This window comes from Lissotriton vulgaris, chromosome 5 (assembly GCF_964263255.1).
Source record: "Lissotriton vulgaris chromosome 5, aLisVul1.2, whole genome shotgun sequence".
NCBI lineage: Eukaryota > Metazoa > Chordata > Amphibia > Caudata > Salamandridae > Lissotriton > Lissotriton vulgaris.
The window spans coordinates 71,812,303-71,834,052 of record NC_141693.1 but is presented as its reverse complement, the minus strand read 5'-3'; the positions used below and the strand labels follow the sequence as shown (position 1 = coordinate 71,834,052).

The window sequence follows — 21,750 nt, the reverse complement described above, 5'->3', positions numbered from 1 at the left end:
GAGGAGCACGGAAAAACAAAGAGGAGAGGGCTACACGGACAAGACACAAAGGAACATGTAACGCCGGTAGGAGGAAGATTGAGAATTTTTCTCCAGGAGTGGAGAAAAATAACAACAGACAAGTGGATACTCAATATTATGCAGTTCGGATACTGCATAGAGTTGGAAAAGAGGCCACCAAACAGAAAACCAAAGAAAAGACAGCACTCGGGAAGAGAGATGCAACTACTTCAAGAGGAAGCCAAAGAACTCCTCCTCAAAGCGGCCATCGAACGAGTCCCTTTCAAAGAACGGAACAAGGGAGTGTACTCAAACTACTTCCTAGTGCCAAAAGTGGACGAAAGTCTAAGACCCATCCTGGACCTATGGTTCCTAAACAAATACGTCAAAACTCAAAAATTCAAAATGATGTCCCTACAAGAGGTCATATCACAGATAAAGGCAGGGGACTTCTTGTCCACCATAGACCTCAAAGACGCGTACCTGCACATCCCCATGAACAGGCAGCACAAGCACATGCTAAGGTTCACAGTAAACGAGGATCACTACCAATTCACGACCCTCGCTTTCGGCCTAAAGTCCGCACTAAGGGTGTTCACCAAATGCCTCGCGGCAGTGGCCGCACACCTAAGAAGAGAGGGGATACACGTATACCCCTACCTCGACGACTGGCTTGTAAAGGCAAGCTCTTACAGGACATGCAAAGAGCATGCAGAACAGGTGACAAGAACACTAGCAAGCCTGGGTTTCTCCATACACTGGGGCAAATGCTCAATAGAACCAGAGCAAGTGAAGATCTTCCTAGGAGCCCAGATCGACACCGTCCGATGCAGAGTCTTACCGAGCGAAAAGAGAACGCTCAGCCTACTGAGGGAGAAACGTCACTACCAGAAGGGGCGAGCTCTGACAGTGAGGACTGTGAGCAAGATCTTGGGGATGATGGCATCATGCATACACTTGGTCCCCAATGTACGCCTACAGATGAGACCACTCCAAGAGTGGCTACCACAGCAATGGTCACAAGCTACAGGAAATTGGGAGGATCTAGTGGTTGTAATGCACAGGGTGCAGGAGGAGATAAGGTGGTGGACCAGGGAGAGAATAACAGAAGGAAAACCTCTAACACCACCGGACCCAACAGTGACCATCACCACAGACACATCCCAGAAGGGGTGGGGCGCGCACATGAACAGGCTCAGAGTGAGGGGTCTGTGGAGCTCTACAGATGCAGTCAGGCACATCAACTACCTGGAACTGAAAACTGTGTTGCTAGCCCTCAAGGCTTTCCAGAAGCACCTGTACAACCAGAAGGTGCTAATACAAACGGACAACACCACAACAATGTTTTACATAAACAAACAGGGGGGAACTCAGTCGTTCCCTCTGTCAAACCTGGCACAGGAGATCTGGAAATGGGCTATACCACTAAAAATAGACCTGCTAGCCATACACCTGCCAGGGAAGGACAATGTAGAAGCAGATTGGCTCAGCAGGCAGACTTCAGCGTCCCACGAGTGGGAACTCAATACTCAGAAAACAGAGAGACTATTCAGGAAATGGGGCACGCCAACAATAGACCTATTTGCAACACACCGGAATGCAAAATGCCAGTACTTTGCATCCAGGCAACCAGAGACACTGTCCCAGGGGAATGCCCTATGGATAAGCTGGTCGAAAACATTTGCCTACGCTTTTCCCCCGATACCACTGATCCCGAGGGTTCTCAACAAATGCATGAAGAGCAACATGACGCTCATCCTTGTGGCACCACAATGGGCCAGACAGACCTGGTTTTCTCAGATAATGGAGATGGCGCAGGGGCCACCACACAAGTTCCCAAAAAGAAGAGACCTACTCTCCATGGAAAACGGAGATATCCTACACCCAGAACCAGAGAGCCTCAACCTCTCAGCCTGGCTCCTGAGGACTTAGAATTCGCACACCTAAAACTACCAGAGAGCACCCTGCGGGTGCTGCGAGAGGCAAGAAGGCCCAGCACACGCAAGTGCTATGGGGAAAAATGGAAAAGATTCACTCAGTGGTGTTGCAAAAAACAGCTCCAAAGGAAGCTGACCAAGGAATCCACGGTGCTAAGGTACCTCACGCACCTAATTAAGGCTAAGCTAAGCTCATCCTCGCTGAGGGTGCACCTGGCAGCGATTGTGGCATACACAAGAGGAGAAACAGGGAGAAGTTTTTTCACATCCCAAGTCGTAAAAAGATTCCTGGAAGGAGCTAAAAGAATAGCGCCGCCAAAAAGAATGCCGCCACCGGCATGGAACCTAAATGTGGTACTGACGGAGCTCATGAAAGCACCTTTCGAACCCATCCACAAAGCATCACTGCAAATGTTAACAATGAAGACGGCCTTTCTGGTAGCAATCACCTCGCTACAGAGGGTGAGCGAACTGCAGGCACTCACACTGCATGAACCCTACATCCAGATACACAGTGACAGGGTCGTGATGAACAGACCCACACTTCATGCCAAAGGTGGTGTCAAGGTTCCACATGAACCAGAGTATTCAGATACCTAGCTTCTTCCAAAACCCCACTACAAGCGCAGAGAGGTCACTCCACACCCTAGACGCTAGAAGGGCTGTGATGTACTACATTGAGAGAACAAAGGAACACAGGAAAACTAAACAGTTCTTCGTATCCTTCGCAAACAGTTACATGGGCAAACCAGTCACTAAAAACACCATAGCGAGATGGATCGCACAGACAATACAAGTCTGCCACAAACAAGCTGGCCAGGAGCTAACTGGAGGGGCACAGGCCCACTCCACCAGGAAGAAAGGAGCAACAATTGCCTTTCTGGCCAACACACCAATCCAGGACATATGCCTGGCGGCAACATGGGCTTCAGTGCACACTTTCACTAAGCACTATTGCGTGGATGTACAGATGAACAAAGAAGCACAAGTAGGACAGAAAGTGCTTCAACATATATTCAACAACCAACGCTCATCTTCCACCCAACCGCCACAAAAGTGAGGAAAACCGCTACAAAATCTATGCACAGCATAGTGAATCCAGAAAGATTCACGCTGCAAAACGAATAGTTCCTTACCTGTCGGTGTAGTTTTGCAGCTTGAAGATCTTTCTGGATTCACTAGCGAACCCACCCGCCTCCGCCAGAAAGATGAGGCTGGAGAAGAAGGTGGAAACACATAGAAAGAAAGAAAGTTGAAACTTAGAAGATACGTGAAAAGATACGTGAAAAGAATTACGTTGAAAAAAGGATTAACAAACAAAGCCATGGATTCACTACAAAAACAGAAAAGGAGAAAGAGACAGAAAAAAAGAATCCGAAGATGGCGCCCAAGGGTGGTAGCTTCCGCCGGAAGCACGCCGACGTCACCGAAGGTACACCAAATGATGGGACGTCGACGCCCACCTGGGCTACGACAAAAAAAAAAAAAGAGAGAAAAAAGACTATGAATCCGGACCCAACCACCAGATTGCAGAATATGCACAGCTTAGTGAATCCAGAAAGATCTTCAAGCTGCAAAACTACACCGACAGGTAAGAAACTATTCGTTATTTATTTAGGAAGTTTTCTATAGCGCTGTCAAGACCCGGAGGTAGCAGAGCGCTTTACAGTAATAGACTGACAAAAATCTGTATAAACATATACATAACATAAACATGAACATAACATATGTAATGTATAAGCATTCAATGAGTGACATTGTAAGCGGAACATGGGTGAGTTGCCGAGCTACTTTGGTTATGGGATTCACTGTAGTCACATAGTTCAGGGGTTGCTTGCAGACCCCGGTTACCCACAGCCAAGGGAGCGGATCAGGAACAAGGATTTGAGTTGCCTTTTGAATTCCACAAAAGAAGGAATAGTTCTGATGTGCGGGGGGGTGGAGTTCCAGATTTTGGGGGCATTTCCAGTGAAGGAGCAGTCCGCTGTTCTTTTCTTTCTGGTTTTGGGTAGGATGAGCAGGAAGGAGTTAGAGCTTCTCAGATTCCTGGCTTGGCCTGCTTTTTTGAGTTTATTTACCAGGTATTCGGGTTTGCCGGTATGGAGGGCTTTGTGTGTTAGGCAGGCCGTTCTGAAGTTACTACGCATTTCTACTGGGAGCCATTTGAGTTCCTTGAGCGCTGGGGAGATGTGATCCGATTTTTTTATGCCGGTAATCATTCTAGCTGCAGCATGTAGTGTTGTTTTGATCGGTGCCAAGTTTGATTTCGGGATGCCTGTTAGGATTGCGTTCCCATAGTCTAGCCTTGACAATACCAGAGAATGAGTGGCCAGTTTGAGATCTTTGTTAGGAATGTAGGGTTTGATCTTGTTCAACAGTCTGAGGTTAAAGAAAGCACCTTTGGCTGCATTCTTTTTTTTTTTTTTTTTTTTTTTTTTTTTAAAAGACGTTTATTAAAGCTTCAGTAATACACAGCGTCTTGCACACAACCCGGAGGCTGGCCGCTATTTATCACACGTAAAGTATATAAACATCAAATCAGTGGTAACGGTCATCCTTGCCGAGTCATAAATCGTGTAAATAACATCTGAAAACTTTCGGATAGTAGTGTTCACTGACCTAATCCGTCTCATTTTATAATAAACAACCATAACTTGTCTCATAGAGAATCAGGATTGTACCATTCAATATCAGCATCCTACAGGGTTACATTATACAAGCATTTTCTATAGGGTCCTAAGCACAACATCATATCATGGAGACAGTCCCCTTCATAAGCTACATCACTAGCCCTGCCCGGCACTCCCCGCGCCTCCCCCGCCTAGTACGGCACATCTCATAATTGCAACCACGACCCTCCTCCAGATGTACTCCAAGTTAACCAGTATAGAACGTAGGGACGTAAATCGTTCCTTAGCATACTCATTCCAAAGACGTCCCCGCCATATCCCAAACAACCCACTCACAGAAGGCCATCCGATAGCAAAGACACTGTAGCACACCCCCTATGGGTCATCATCAGGTTCAAGCAGTTCCTCCGGGGGCTCACATAGGTTCCCTCGATATTCATTCCAATTTTTCCATATCCTCGACCATTTCTTAGGGCACCCTCTATGCACATATACTGCCCTTTCTGCTACCATTGCCGAGTCCATATCAGCACACCATCGAGTACATGAGGGTTTCACACCAGATCCCCACCTCCTAGCAATGTTACGCTTTGCAATGGCCATACCCAGTGCCGCCCAGAGTTGCAGTCCCTTGTTCATATCGGTAGGAGACCAAATGTTTAGTATACAACACTTAGGTTCATTCTGGAGCACAACCTCCGTCGCCTCCGAGATCTCAAACAACACTTCCTCCCAATAAGATTGTATTTTGGGGCAATCCCATAAAGTATGATAAAAAGTCCCAGGGGATCCACAACCTCTGAGGCAGTTAGGTTCCGGGGTCCGCCCCAGTTTATGTAGTAGAGTACGGGAATAGTACACCCTATGTAGTATTTTTAATTGGACCAGTTTCAGTCGTGAAGGTATGGTGGTCTCCCTGGGCGAGGCCAGTGCATGTAACCAGTCCTCATCAGCCATGTCCCCCAGATCCACCTCCCATCTGCTACGGAGGACTACCGTGGGGTCAGGGAGATTATTGACAAGTTTCCGATATGTAAGGGAGATCGCCTTCTTATCTAAGTGGTCAGTGAGGAGTCTATCCTCCAGGGGGGATGATGCGGCAAGGATTGAGTCAGAAGGGATGGCTCCCTGCAAGGCGTGTTTAATTTGTGCATATCTATAGTGTTCATTCTCCCCCATTCCATACTTCTCTCGCAGGGCTGGGAATGAAATACCCCCCCCCCGTATCCATAGGTCCCCGATTGTCGATATGCCAATTAGCTCCCATTGCCTGAAACCTTTTGAGTTTGACAGTGTGCCAAGTTTGGGGGTATCCCATAACGGTGTGGACAGCGTAAGGACTCCCTCCCATCCCAGTGCTCTCTGTGCAGCATGCCAAATCTTGATCGTGTGTGCCGTGGGGCCCGTGAGTGTGTGCCGGCGTTTGTCTGAGTATAGCGCCTTCAGAAGTTTGTCTGGAGGGAGAACGGTCCTGTCAAGGGCGTAGGCCGGATCTTGTTGCGGGGCGTGCAGCCATTGGTTCACCACCATAAGTTGAGCAGCCCAGTAGTATAGCTTGACGTTCGGCAAGGCAATGCCTCCGTCATACCAACTGCGTGATAATTTAGCCTGCGCTATACGGGCCGGTTTACCGTCCCATAGCAGTGCGGCGATCTCAGCATCGATCGACTTTAAATATGTGAGAGGGACCGGAAACGGGGTGTTTTGTAATGCATAGAGGAGTCTAGGGAGTGAGAGCATTTTAAAGAGGGCCGCCCTGCCCAGTAGAGTCAAGGGAAGGGAACGCCAGTGCTTCACATCCGACTTCAGCCTCTGTAGAGGTTTCAGTAGGTTTTCTTCCATAAAGACTGTCTCCTCTGGGGTGATGTATATCTCGAGATATTTAAACCCTCTGGATACCGTTTGCAAGGTGCAGCCATGTGGCAGCATGGGCGTCGGACCACGTAATACATACAGGAGCGACTTGGCCCAGTTAATGGTATACCCCGAGACGTCACCATAGGTCTTAAGCACGGCCATTAGCGTCGCTAGGGACGAGGTTGGAGACGTCAAATACAGCAAGACGTCATCCGCATAGAGGGAGATGCGGTCTTCCCATCCCTCTCCCCACGAGATGCCTCGGATCTGTGGATCCATACGGATTCTCACTGCTAGCGGCTCAAGTATGAGGGCGAATAATAGTGGGGACAGGGGGCAGCCCTGGCGGGTGCCACGACCCAATGTGATCACGCGTGACGTGTGCCCATTCGCAATGATCTGTGCCAAGGGTGCTGTATAAAGTAGTCGAACCCAGCCACAGAAGTTAGGGCCAAAGCCCATCTTCCTGAGCACCGCAAAAAGGAACGGCCACTCCACCAGATCGAACGCCATGGTAGCGTCTAATGAGAGAATTGCGGCATCTTCCCGGAGTAGGGGAATGCGGTGTAGTATTCCGTTTAGTCTCCTCAAATTAAGGGAGGTATTACGCCCAGGCATAAAGCCTGATTGGTCTGGGTGCACTAGAGTTGTGAGGTGAGGTTGTAGACGCAGGGCCAGGAGTTTCGCTAGCACTTTTGCATCTGCGTTCATCAGTGAGATCGGCCGGTATGAGGAAGCCAGGTCCGGTGGCTTACCAGGCTTGTGTATAGTGACAATAGTGGCCAACCTCTGATCCGGCGAGAGGGAGCCACGCTCCAAGCAGTCAGTGTACATGGGAAGCATATGCTGGGTAAGGGTCGACGACAGTGTCTTATAGAGTTCGATCGGCAGACCGTTGGGTCCCATCGCCTTTCCAGTGTTTAGGGCTGCTAGGGCCACCCCCAACTCCTCCCCCGTCAGATCATCCTCTAGGGATTGCGCAACTTCCTGTGAGAGTGTGGTGAGAGGAATGTCATGGAGGAATCGCGTGCAGTCGTCTTCTGACACTCCCGCGCGAGCTGTATACACAGATTCATAGTAGGAAGCCAGTTCCTCCACTATGGCAGGGGGAGAGGTCGTGCAAGTACCGTCCGAGAGTGTCAATGCGGCTATCCACCTACTCGCCCTTTCCTTCCTTTCAATCCATGCGAGCATTTTCCCAGTCTTATCACCTAATTCATAGACCCTGTGTAATGTGTCAGTTAACCTTGCCTTTGTCATGTCTTCTGCGTACGATCTGAATTCTTGGGAAGCTAACTTCAGCGTGTGTGCTGTGTCCTCCGTGGGTTCAGAGGCGTGTGCCAACTCCGCGGTCTGGACCGCTGTCTCGAGCGATTCTATGGTTGCCTTCTGTGCCCTTTTATGCCTGGTGATAGTGGAGATGGCTTGACCCCGGACCACTGTTTTGTATGCCTCCCACAGTACCGACGGTGAGTCGACCGAGCCCACATTGTCCTCGAAGTAATTTGTGGTAGCTGTTTTGAGCGCTTTAGCAATGGCATGATATCTAAGATACCCAGGATAGATCGGATAAATTTGTTGTCGTCTGGTGGGGTGCATTGCGTAGGTGATTAGCACTGGGGAATGGTCTGAGATCCCCCGCGGTAGATGTTCTATGGATACAATCTTTTCTGGGGGAACGGCTAGTGTCAGTAAGTAGTCCAGCCGGGAAAGACTACCATGTACCCCTGAAAGAAATGTGTAATGTCGATCCCGGGGGTGCTTGAGCCTCCATACATCCACCAGTCCCAGGGCATCTAAGAATTCCCGGAACAGGTGGTCCGCTCTGGTAGCCTCACGAGGAGGCTGTCGGCCCACAGCTGCGTCCGGCACCGCATTGAAGTCGCCACCAATAATCAGTTCCCCCTCTGGGAGTCCAAGCAATAAGTTACCCAGGTCTTGGAAGGCTCCTTGATGTAACGCTGGGGGGATGTATACCGTCAGTATATTATATGGCCGTCCCTCCCATTGGCAACTGATCGCTGCAAAGCGCCCCTGGTCATCAGCCCATGTGTGCTTGATAAGTAGGGGTGCAGTTTTGGAAACCAGGATACCAACCCCACGTGAACCCAAGGAAAACTCTGCGTGTGTGACCATTTTAAATCCCCAGCGGTTAAGGGCCTGACAGGTTGTTCCCACCAGATGTGTCTCCTGGAGCAAAACTATGGTCGGGGCCTTTCTCTTAAGGAATTGGAGGACCAAGCCCTGTTTAATTTTGTGGCCCAGCCCATTGACATTCCAAGAGATGACAGTAAGCGGGGCAGTTACCAGTGGTTGCGAGTGTGGGGGAGGCATTAAAAGGTCTTGGTTAGCCATGACCGCAGGTGCTCTCGTGTGTCTGGAACTTCGGATATAGTATTCGGACCGGGGACCCGCAACATGGAGTATGGGAAGCCTTGACTGCCGTGATAAAGAGTGCCTAGTCCTGTGTAGAAACCACATAGGGAGTGTCCCGTGCTAGTGTGCTGTGCCAGCCCATACAGGAATCTGCGACTATTGAGGCCTCGGGACCTAACTAACGTAGTGGTTACAAAACCCTCTCCCTGTCGGGCCAGGAGGCCCATATAGAACACCAGGCGCACCAGGCAGACCTGCCCCTGTTGGCGTGGAGGACCCAGCAGTGTACACTGGTTCCAGAGTAAGTGTCTTGAGGTCGTGTGTACATATAACCCTAGGAAAAACATGAGACTCATAAAAGAACAATAAAACTTGGTAAACAACCCCCCCCACCCATCCCCCCTCCCTGCCGCCCTGCTATACGGACATAAAACCGCCCGCTCCCCCAACGTAGCAGAGTGCCTGCACCCATTTCCCCCCAATGTACTTGCTTGCGGGGTAAGTGTTCCGTGGTACTAGTGACCCCATCAGTCACATTCTGCTCTTCCTGTTCATAGATCAACGGCAGCCTCGCCATCTCATTTGGCCATCTGTGGAGAAGACTGTGCTAAGAAGGAACCTATACATCAGGGCCCAGTTCGTCGGCTTCCGGTCCTTCCTCCAGCTCCCTGTCGTGATTTTCTCCGGCCGTCGCTGGAGGAGTCCCTGCACTCTCGAAGCGGTGATTACGCTGGCCTCTGCCCGCGCGTCCATTTCCTGCCACCTGACGCCAACCATCCAGCCAGTCCCACGCCGCTTCCGGGGTATCAAAAAACCAAGCTTTATGGTTATCCACGACCCTAAGTCTCGCCGGGAACAGCATCGAGTAGGGCAATTCCTTTGCTCGTAAGGCCTTTTTTACCTCAAGGAAAGTTTTGCGGCGCCGGGCCACCTCGGCCGTGTAGTCAGGAAAGAAGGCCAACGTAGAGTTTTGTATTTTGATGGGCGGGGCATTTCTGGCCGCTTGGAGTATGACATCCCTGTCTCGAAAATTAAACAGCCTGGCCAAGACAGGTCTCGGTGCTGCCCCCGGTTTCGGTGTTCCACCCGGGACCCTGTGCGCTCTCTCCACTGAGAAGAAGTTCGATAGACCTTTTGGTTTCAGTTCGGTCTTGATAAGGTCCTCTATATAAAGGTCCATTGCCCGTTTGCCCTCCGACTCCGGAATTCCTAGGATTCGGACATTGTTACGCCTAGCCCGCCCCTCCTGATCGTCCAGCTTGTCCTGCAATTTCTTTGTGACCGCTTCCATTCGTTCCATGGCCTGCTGCAATTCGGAGGTGTCCTCAACCAGGGACTTCACGACCACTTCAACCTGCGCCACCCTCTCGGTCATTTTGTGAAGGTCCGCCCTCAGTAAGCCGACATCCGAGGAGATGGCCCCCACTGTAGTTTGGACATTAGTGAGCGTCTTCATCAAATCCTCGAGCGTCACCTTTTTCCCTCCGTCACCTTCGGGGCTTCTGCCTACAGACGCGCGTCCATCAGAGTGTTGCGAGGGGTTCTTCTCGAACGCGAATTTTTCAAGTCGTGACTGGGCAGCGATGTGTCGCGTTCCCTTCCCCGCCATTCCGCCGTTCCTTCGTGGGCCGACAGGCGTGTCAGCTACGGCTGGAGTCCCAATGCGTCGCGATCCCCTCAGGTTTGGCCGCTCAAGGACGATGGGCCGTCGAGGAGGCCGTTCCAATCAGGCGTCTGGGGCAGGCTCCAAGAACGGCTCAGCGGGCGGGACCTCCAATGCCCAGGCCGGTCAGTGCTGTGAATGGAGACAGATCGGGGCGAGAGGAGGCGCCGGCAGAGGGGAACCCCAATGTAGGTCGTCTGGTGGTTTGCAGGCCACTATGCCATAGCGGCCCCACTGTCACCTTGGGTGATCTTAGTCCCGGGGGGATGAGGGTGCACACAATAGTCAGTACTTGGTAACCTCGCTGGTCCAATGTACCCCCTCCCAGCCAGAACCAGTCCGCCGTAGATGTAGGCAACCGTGCCACCGGGCCCACACGTCGGTGGCCCCCGTCTGGGGCGCACCGGCACTCGCTCGATCCCAGGTGAATGCCCGGGAAGTCGTCCCCTCACTGGCGTGGTCCCGTGGGCAGCAGCAGCGCAAGCGGGGTCGGAGCCTCAGGAGGGAGGACTCGCCCGGCAGGAAAGGGGCAGGGCCGCTCCGACTCTGCAGCAAGTGAGTGTCTCTCCCCCTCCGGCGGCACAGGCAATGGCAGGCGTGGCGATGGGTGGTGTGTCGGGTGCCCGCCTGAAGTCACAGTGGCGGTCCCACCCGCCGTCAAAGACGTCCCCGGGTCCCCGTCCTTCGGGAGTACTTTACCGGCCCCCTCGTTCCAACCCACGCCAGAGGAGGAGGGGGGTGGGTCTCTGGGGGGGGCCGACCCACCTCAGTAGAGCGCCGCCACCGGCGATGTCCGTCGTCCGATGCCGGAAAACCCCTCCGGGCGACGGTCAAAATTGCGACGCGGGGACTTCCGGTCTGGTCACCCGAGAGTCCTCCACTTCCGGCCGGACAGTGCTCCAGGCCAGGCCGGTGCAGCCTCGATGGTAGCAGGCCGCAGGCAGGCACTCCAGCACGGGCTGATTCCGGCGTCGGAGGAACACCGGAGTTGCGGCAGGGGCTGCCGCTTGGAGACGCCTAGCAGAGCAATCGGTAAATCAGCAGATATCACGGATTAATAGGCGGATTAAGGGGATGGGGTCTCGTTCACCACAGAGCTCCTCAGCTAGGCAGCCATTCCAGCCGGCTGCTAGCCACGCCCCCTTGGCTGCATTCTTGATGTGTTTTACCATGTTTAGTTTGGGGTCTATGATGATGCCAAGAGATTTAACAGAGTCGGCTAGAGTAAGATTTCCTTTAAGCGCATCGATAGCTTTTAGCCATTCGGTGATTTGAGGGTTGTCTTTCTTGTTCGAGATGAGGAGTGTCTCAGTTTTGTCTGGATTCAGTTTCAAGTGATTGTTTGTCAGCCATTGTTGAACATCTTTCAGGACATCATTTAGTCTATGTATGTCAGTGAGAGAGGAAGTTTCCAGATAGATTTGTGTATCGTCCGCGTAGAGGTGAAAGCGGATGTTGGCTTTTCTGAGTAGCTTGGAGAGTGGTTCCATATAGATGTTAAAGAGCTGAGGCGAGAGCACCGAACCTTGGGGGACGCCCTTTTTGACCTGTTGGATTTCGGAGGTGAAATTCTTGATTTTTATTATTTGTGTTCGGTTGTGTATGAATGAGGAGAACCATTTGAGAACTACTTCGCCGAGGCCAGCTCTTTCTTGAAGAGCCTTGGTGAGGAGTTTGTGATCCACCGTATCGAATGCCGCAGAAAGGTCAAGGAGAATGAGGAGGCAGCATTTGTCTGAGTCCAGAGATCGGTGGATATCGTCTATGATGTTCAGCATCGCTGTTTCTGTGCTGCATCCTTGTCTGAAGCCAGACTGGAGGGGGTCTAGGAGATTGATGTTGTCCAGATGATGAGTCAGTTGCAGGAGTACACAGCGTTCCAATGTTTTGGCTAGTAGAGGGAGGTTAGATATTGGTCTGAAGTTGTTCAGGTCTGTTGAGTCAAGACCTGTTTTTTTCAGCAGGGGGGTAACTTGCCCAATTTTTAGGCAGTCAGGGACCACTCCGTTTTTTAGGGAGCTGTTTATGATGTTGCCCCATATAGGTGCAAGGGAGTGTTTCATTTTCATGATTAGTGAGGGAGGAATGGGGTCAGAGATATGAGCTGATGGTTTGGAGGACGAGATCAGCGAGATTATTTCTGCGTCTGGGACGGGGCGAAAGCTAAGCCAGGGGGTGCTCAAAGAGCCGGGAGAGAGAGCCTGAGGAGCAGCCGAACTGGTCTTATTGGGGTGTGAATTGTTGGGGTCAAGTGAAAGTTCAATTTTTGTGATCTTTTCATTGAAGAAGTGGGCGAAATTGTCACAAAGATCTTTGGACGCTAGCACAGAAGAAGACAGTGGTTTGGACGTTTGTTGCCTGATGATGCTGTAAAGTTCCTTCGGTCTATTTTTGGCTTTGTCCAGAGCCTCGCGGAAGAAGCTGGATTTTTTGTTTTTGATGTGGTTGTTGTATTTCCTTCGGGCTGCTTTCAGTTGATCACGAAGGATGGCCGTTGGGTTGTTTCTCCACTTTCTTTCCTTGGCTCTTAGAGTTCTCCTTTCTGCGTTGAGGTCAGCATTGAACCACGTTCTGGAAGGGATAACTCTGCTTCTTTTGAGCTTTAGTGGCGCAAGTTTGTCGAGTATGGACACTAGCTCGGAGTTGTAGCAGTCGAGGAGCTCATTGGTGGAAAGGTGCGATTTATTGGCCGGAAGAAGAGAGCTTAACTGATCATCCAGGATATCCAGGGGTATTTGAGAGAGGTTTCTCGTCCATTTGGGGGGTCTTGGGGGGGTTTATGTGAGGTAATGGGGTGATTGATATGAAAGAGGATCATGTGGTGGTCTGACCAGTCGACTGGAAGGATGTGGTTGATCGTGATTGATTTCTTTTGTGAGATGATAGCATCCAGTGTGGCTCCTTTGTAATGAGTCTCCTCGGTGCAATGTTGTTGCAGGTTGTTATCATGAAGGAGGCTGGATAACGATTGGATTAGGGGATTGTGTGTCTCATTCCAGCGAAGATTCAGATCCCCAAGGATTAGGTTATTGGAGTCGCCGAGTGCGTTATGCTGCTTGTGGTTATACTGCATGTCATTACACTGCATGTGGTAATTCTGAATGTGGTTATACTACATGTGGTTATACTACATGTGGTTATACTGTGTGTGGTAATATTGTGTAACTTGGAATACCAGTTAGGTAGAAACTACAGCTTTTTGTCAAATTGGTGTTGGCACAAAACTGCAAATAGGAATCTTTGGGCTGTGGCTTCTGATAGGGCGGTGGAGTTCAGTAAGATATTCTGGCTCAGCCCCTGTAGTATTTCTACAAGATAACCGGCCTCAATATGTTTGTAAATAATCAGAAACCCAAATTTTAATCTTGCTTTGTTCCCACTGTAACTTTCTAACCTACAAATGATGTCCGGTGCTTTATTTCTCTAAATACTGGCATTTTTTAATACATTTTTGGGGCAAAGTGAAAACCCTCCCACACAAAACTAGTCTTGTCTTAACTAGAGCTTAGCTAAAACCTGGGACCGGCACCTGCTGGAAGTTAATCAGATTAAAACGACCCTCTCTCTTAGCAGCACTGACTGAGGTAGAAATATTTATTCCCTCTTAGACATTCCTAAGACTAGACAGGGGCCCTGAAAACACGGACCTGAGATCGGACATCCCAAGAGATGGACCTCGTCTTTCTGGCCTTCACGTCACAACCAAATTTGTCTTGTCTACACAACGTCTAATCAGAACCTTAACTCTGATCCCCAAATCCTGGCTGAGGTCTACTAGGGATAGGGAGCCAGTGTCTGGACTGCTAAACCCAAAGGCAGTGTCTGCAAAGTCTGTGGGAATCTAAAACAGATGGGGACCAACAGCAAGATCTGCAGAGTGGTGACTGCATGAGTTTACCTGATGTGGACTTCGATCTGGAATCACAGCTGTATCTACACTCACTACATCTGCCAATGCTAACCAATCGAAGCATCCCTAAAGGATGGACTCTACCTGGGTCACCAAACTAGTACATTTTGCCTTCTAGTAGCGCTGTCATTCTGCACCATCTAATGTGCTGTACTGACTAGTACAGTATACCATGGAGTAATTCCACCACTCTGTACCATCTAATTTAGTGTACTGACTAGTATTATTGCCTTCTAGTAGCTTAGTCACTCTGCACCATCTAATGCGGTGTACTGACTTATACAATATACCTTCGTCTAGCTCTGCTACTCCTATGACAGTGTACTGACTAGTACCAAGACCTTCAAATAGCTCTGTTACTCTGTGCCATATAATACAGTGTACTGACTAGTACTGTATACCTTCTAGTAGCTACTGTGCACTTTCAAATGCAGTGTACTGACTAGTGTGGTATATCTTCGAGTAGCTCTGGCCCTCTGTGCCATCTAATGCAGTGTACTTAATAGAACAGTACACCTTCAAGTAGGTCTGGCATCGGCAGCCACCATAAACAAAGGGTGGTGGGGCGGTTGTGGTCGCATGGGAGGCGTCACGCTGGTGGCATCGCCAGGTGGGGAGGGTGGGAATACAATATAAAAATAATAATAAACTCACAGCTTACTTTTTGCCTCCTCTAGCGTTCCGTCTCCTCACGCTGCCTCTCCTCTTCTTGCCTGCTAATCCCAGCAGCCCCTGGAACAGACTCCCTGTCCAATACCTGGGCTAAGATGCCCTGCTCAGACCAGGTAGTCTGTGGGGTTTCTACTGCCGGGCAGCTCAATGCAGCTGGGCTGGAGAAAACCTAAGTGCGCTCTTTTGTTTTGGTCGGCCCGCCCCTCCCAACACCGCTGGCTAAGAACCAGCAAGTGTAAAAGAAAATGATGCAAGAACATTGTTTTATTTTACGTTTGCTGGCTCTGAGCCAGGCAGTGGGGCGACGCGCCTCCGCCAATACGGAGGAGCTGCCACTGAGCTCTGTAACTCTGTACCATCTAACGTAGTGTACTGACTAGTACAGTACACATTCTACTCACTCTGTACAATCTAATTCAGTGCACTGACTAGTACTGTATACCTTGGAGCAGTTCTGTCATTCAATACCATCTAATTCAATGTACTGAGTACTTCTCTTTACCTTGGAGTAACTCTGTCTCTCTGCAGTGTACTGATTAGTACAGTATACCTTCTAGTAGCTCTGTCACGTTGTACCATATATTGCATTGTACTGAGTAGTAGTGCATAACTTGGATTAGCTGTGCCACTCAGTGCCGTCTAATGCAGTGTACTGACTAGTACAGTATATCTTCTTGCAGGTCTCTTACTCTGTAGCATCCAAAGCAGTGTACTGACTAGTACTGTATACCCTGGAGTAGCTCTCTATGCCATCTAATTTAGAGTACTGAATAGTACTTTGGAGTGGGGCTGTAATCCTACTAGTAGCTATTTCACTCTGTACCATCTAATGCAGTGTAGTGCTCTTACAGTACACTTTCCACTAGCTCGGTCACTCTTATCTCGGTATATGTTCGAGTAGCTCTGTCACTGTGTGCCATCTGAAGCAGTGTACTGAATAGTATAGTATACCTTCTACTAGCTCTCTTACTCTGTTCCATCTAATGCAGTGTACTTACTAGTACTGTATACCTAGGAGTAGCTCAGTAACTCTGTACCATCTAATTTAGCTTAATGCCTAGTATAGTATATCTTCCAATACTTCTGTCACTCTGTGCCTTGTAATGTAGTGTACTGCTAGTACAGTATACTTTCCAGTACCTCTGTCAATCTGTACCATCTAATGCAATGCACTGAGTAGTACTGTACACGTTCTAGTAGCTCTGTTACTCTGTCATCTAATGCAGTTTTCCGACTAGTACAGTATACCTTCCAGTAGTTCTGTCAGTCTGTACCATCTAATGCAGTGTACGGACTAGAACAGTGTCCTGTCTGCTGCAATTTTTTTGTGTAGTGCAATGTGCGCAGTGTGTGTGATGTAATATGCTGGTGCAGTGTAGTGTGTAGTTGAATATCCTGTCTATGTAGTGCATTGTGTTGTTTGGTGCAGTGTGTGTTCTAGATGAATGCGCGCTTTAGTGTAGTCAGCAGTCTAGTGCTGTGCTCTCTAGCGCTGCGTGCTCCTTCTAGGTGTGTTGTAAATCAGTCATATGTAAAACAGAAGCAGTAATTACAGCCTTTCTTTGTGTCATTAAATCTCTATTTGTGAATCTCTTCTCTGCAGTGATGGTGACTCTGGATCCTGACACAGCTCATCGTCGGCTCCTCGTGTCTGAGGGGGGGAGACGAGTGAGATGGAAGGACACAGCACGGACCCTGCCGGACACCCCCAAGAGATTCACCTGCGACCCCTGTGTGCTGGGGAGCGAGGGGTTCACCTCCGGCAGACATTACTGGGAGGTGCAGCTGCTGCGGGAGGGGTATGGGTGGGAGGTGGGGGTCGCAGCGGAGTCTGTGAACAGGAAGGGAGAGATCACACGGTCACCTGAGGGGGGAGTCTGGGCTGTGGAGGGGTGTGACGGTCGGTACAGGGCTCTCACCTCCCCTCAGACCTCTCTGTACCCTCGTGAGGAGCCCCTGAAGCTGGGGGTGTATCTGGACTATGAGGGGGGGCGGCTGTCCCTGTACAATGCTGACTCCATGGAGCTTCTCTACTCCTTCCCGCAGGCCCCCTTCACAGAGAGGCTCTTCCCGATCTTCTGGCTCTGGGACGGAGCAAAGCTGAGGCTGGTGTGAGAGCTGCGGGGAGCTTCAGACTCTCATCCTTCCCTCCCAACCCCCTACAGGGGAGGAACGGAGCTGAGGCTGGTGTGACAGCTGCAGGGAGCTTCAGCCCCTCATCCTTCCTTCCAGGAGCACAAGCAGAGACGCTTGCAGGGGAGGGGGGGCAGTAATTCCAGTGACCCCTCAACTGTCATCTACAGTTTCAACTCCAACATTCCATAGAATCTTCTTCAGAATGACATGCCCACATGTTGCCTTGACAACCAGAAGGCCCAGAGGAAGGTGGTTTTACACTGAAGGAAAGAGGAGATTGGGGGAGTTAGATGGGGGGGCGTGGGATCACTGTAATTTCTGCTCAGTCACCATCCCCGACAGCTTTCCTCTCAATGGCTTACTGTCACTTGTTTAATCCATGATAGTTACTTCCTTGCATGCCTGGGCCATGTGTCTTTAACATGACACAGCTGTGTCGGGGTGAACTGCTGGGCATAGGGCGTGTCTGGGACCCTCTCTGAGTTAGTTGAGGCCGAGGACCCGTCCCCTCCGTAATATGGCCTTGGACCCGGGTCTCACCAGGAATGCATTTTGTGTCGCCCTGCATTTTGTTGTCACTAAAGTTAGCGTTAGGTGTTTACGTTTGCTGATTTTTAAGAAGAGACCCCCCTTTAAAATGCCCGGCACCTGCTGCTGCCTCGACCCTTCTGTACAACTGCAGCCGTTCCTTAAAATAAAAACTCATTTGAGTAGCAACGTCTGAAGTGTTAATAGCCTAAGTTGTCAAGAGTTCGTGTAACAGGCGCTCACAAACCCCAGAGTGCACCGCGCCATTGGCTTAAACAAAACACCACTGCCTGGACATGTTACAAAAGCATCAGCATCAGTGGTGCTTGTACCAGCCACAGCCACTGGTGGCTTTTACCCATTATGAACAAAGAACAGAACAAAGCTCCAAGGATGCAAGGTACTGAGCACGCACAGAAGGGATGTACCTGACCGTGCGTGAGCCCTCCTGGAGCCTGGGCAGTGTTTCAAGGTCATTTCTCTGCCATAATATCACACGGTGGCAATATCCGAACCCCTCACATGGACGCGACTGCATTGATCATCTCCTGGCAGCGTCACATGAAGGTGTTAAATGTCACACAAACACCATGAAGAGGTGCGGATGTCACACACGCGCAAGGTGAAAGCTTGTCAGCTGTTGGGGGCGCTGTGGCAATGGTTACACAGGGAGCGATGTGTCATGTGTAGAGGTGCGCGAGCCGACAAAACGAGCCGAACCAGGGCCGAGCCAAGGTTCTGAATTGGCTATTAGAGCCCGGGGACCAGCCGAGCCCAAAACATATCTTTTCACCTTCACTTCCAAAATGTGGCACAATCATTTCACTGTTGCTCCTGCAGTGTGGCGCAGCCTTTCAACCTCACGAAGGTGCAACTGCAGCTGCCCCCGTTCGAACATGCTTCCATCACATTCAAACTTCTCACATACTGGCAGTATTATTTTTTCTTTTTCGTAAACTCAACCTGATGTATCGCAGCACTTTAAACGAGCGCCACTCACATTATACAAGGAAACATTCATTTTCCCAGGCATATAGATTAAGTGAATTTAATGAGAAAGTGGCTTTGAGACTTTTGTTAAAAGATTGAAATCTTCATGTGTGTTGGGAGGGCATTCTGGAGTTTTTAGGTGTTCCTAAAAAGGAGGAAATGCCATAATTTTGCCTGTGTTGTACATGAAAGAGTTAATATGTGAGGTGCGAAGACTAAAAGCACGTGAATCCTGGATGACTGTGTCTTCCCTTGGAAGAGAGTCTGTAACCAGTAGTAATAGCAGTAGTAATAGCTTTATTTCGATATAATTCATATCATAAAAAGCAATACTTGTATATTAAAAAACAGTAAAAACCAGTGCAGAGCAAAACATGTATGTTAAAAGACAGTAAAACCAGTGTATAGGTAATAACATACAATTCAGACAGCAAATTACATGGAAATTGCATAAAAACAATCTAAGATACATATCAAACAATGTATGAGAGTCTGTTAAATCTAATGCGCCATGCCCAGCCTAAGAATTTCGCCAGTCCACTTGCAAACAGGGGCCGAGGGTCCGTTTTGAAAATTCTTAAGGCCTCCTTATGGGATCTAGTCCCGAGTTCTCTGCAGAGTGGCTTCAGCCATCTGCGGCGAGGGGCTGCATAGGCCGGGCATTCGAACAATAAGTGCGGAACTGTCTCTATTCTGTCCAAGCAACAAGGGCAAAAGGGAGTTGTCTGCACCGGGACCTTCCAACTGGCAGTGCGTTTACCCACTGGAAGTACGCCTACCCTAAATTTGAAATATAGAGCCCTGTCCCAAGTAGTTAAGATAGCATCCAAATATGGTTCGCAGAAATGCACCTCCTTGACCGAGAGAAATTCCACATTGGACCTGCACAAGTTGGGATTACTATTCCTGCCACCAATCACCCAACTCCAAAATAGCTTCTTCAAAATTGACTTGGGCGGGGCGGTTCTAGTAATCCAGGCGTCTTCAAGGCCCAGGTCAATGAGAAGGCGCTTGACATCCCTTAGCCAATGGACCTTAGCCCAGCCAGTCATTAGGAGGATCTCTTTTAAACCTTCTGCGTAGCTGGACATGTCTGGGACTCTCCAGATACGTGCCCACAAGAGGAGTGGGCGCAGCCTCGCCTGATCACTAATAGGACGGGTGCCCATATCCAAAAGAAGAGGAAGAGTTGGTGTGCTGTAAGGGAGGCCCATTAAGTCCTTAAGGAATTTACTTTCTGAGCGGGCCAACTGATCCACGTTCTGTACACTGTGGTTCTGAAAATCTGGATTCGTATAATCGTTCTGGACTCGAGAATTAAAACTTCGTCGAAACATGACGAATTTGGTATCAAAAGACCGAGAATGACGAGCACATCATGTACCTATATTTTCAGCATATTCGAGTGACGATTTCACCTAGAAATCGTCATTTTTGTTCTAAACCCTTGGCTCCCATTTATGTGTTGCCCTTTACATAGGCCTTAATCCAGCTGAATTCAATTCCACAAGGACACATACTCCTTAATCGACTTTTCCATGACCTGTACAAGTTGGAACCATTGCCCCAGGCCGAACTCGTTAGGTCAGTTCCCCTCCCAGTGGCCGAGCAAGATAGCATCTAGGCTCAACAAACCATAAAACCATTTCAGCACGCACACCTGCCATATCTCGACTCACATCTATCTCCACTCTTTTGCTTCACTTACTTTATGGTGGGGAGGTGCCTGTTTTTATTAGGGGTCCAGTGATATCTGATGAAATGTTGGGCCTTGCCAAATGATTTGTTGTAGGCAGCACAAAGTGAAATATGGACATGTCATCATGACTCTGCTTTTTCTTTGTACTAAAAATATGTTAACGATTTACTTTACAACCAAGAATGTTTTGCCTGAAGCCCAAAATTGTGTATGAGACGCCTGATTTTGCAAAGGCGAGCAGTCTCCTGAGAATATACTTCCCCGTGTGTTGTATTCTAGGACACTTGTTACCTTGGTTGCAGCCAATAAATCGATCCTTGACTTCACCTAGAAGTCTCTGAGTTTCTGTTGGTCTGGATCAGGAGGAACCCGAGGTCTCTGGGTGTACCCTGACACAGCTGGGTTACCGGTTCTGTGCCGGTTCTTAAAAACCCAGTACCTCAGCTGGCGCCCAACGTTTGGGGCGATTCCAGTGGTACCAGTCAGCCAGAAGATCGTGAGGAGCTTCTTGTGGAAATTCCAGAGGACGGCCAACCACCTCATCGACCCCTGCATGTCGACGTGGTCCGAAGGTCTTTGCTGCGAGGTTCCCCGCTTCCCGACGGCTACAAGGACTGCTGCCCTGGCTATCGCCCTGATTTGGACCCTTGAAGTTTGGTAGAGCGAAACACTAAGACGAGTCTTCTGGTGACGTCAACGATATTTCAGTTAAGTATAAGTGGAGCGTCTCCCAGACCTTCGTTGGTCTTACTTTTGGTATCCTTGGGATAAAAAAGTTTTGTGTTGGTACTTGCAAGCACCAAAACCGAAGGACTCATGTATTCACAAGAAATATCGTAATCGATAATCCTTTGAAGTTTGGAACTAGACTAGAGAGCGAAGATGCCTGGTCTTAGACTTGGGAATTTGTTTTGTCTTGGTGGTAATAATAGGGACTCCCAATTGGAGGACTCTTGTCCCGTTCCTCCAGTTGGAACTCCAACTTACGAGCTATATGTGAAACACGGGGTAGGCCCCATCACCTACAATGAAGTATGGATTAAATACACCAGAAAAGATGGTGTTCTAAAATGGCCCCAATATGGTAGCTTTGATTCCGAAATCTTAGACAACCTTGAAGTAAAACTCTTTAAAAAGAAAGCCCGGCCGGCGATGTTTGACTCTTTCCGCCTATGGCGTAAAGAAGCCAAGCAAAAGGAAATCAAATTAGCTAAGAAAAATAAGAGAGAAGGGGGACTTTCAGTAATACAAGCTGCTGTGCAGTTTAAAGACAATGAAGAAGAGCAGATGAATGAGCAGTTGCACAGGCAACGTAAAATGGCAATAGATAAGTGTTATCCAGTTTTGCCGTC

At 49.4% G+C, this 21,750-nt stretch overlaps 1 protein-coding gene across 3 annotated transcripts in view; it reads left to right on the top strand.

The window, feature by feature from the left end:
• Positions 1–20,724, top strand: part of LOC147710215 (E3 ubiquitin-protein ligase TRIM39-like) — a 229,427-nt gene extending 208,703 nt beyond the window's left edge. For all 3 annotated transcript variants that reach the window (XM_086920889.1, XM_086920892.1, XM_086920888.1), the window contains one exon: positions 16,649–20,724. In XM_086920889.1, coding sequence (XP_086777015.1) covers positions 16,649–17,160 — 512 coding nt within the window. In that variant the 3' untranslated portion in view covers positions 17,161–20,724. The remainder of the gene's footprint in view (positions 1–16,648) is intronic.
• Positions 20,725–21,750: the final 1,026 nt, after the last annotated feature.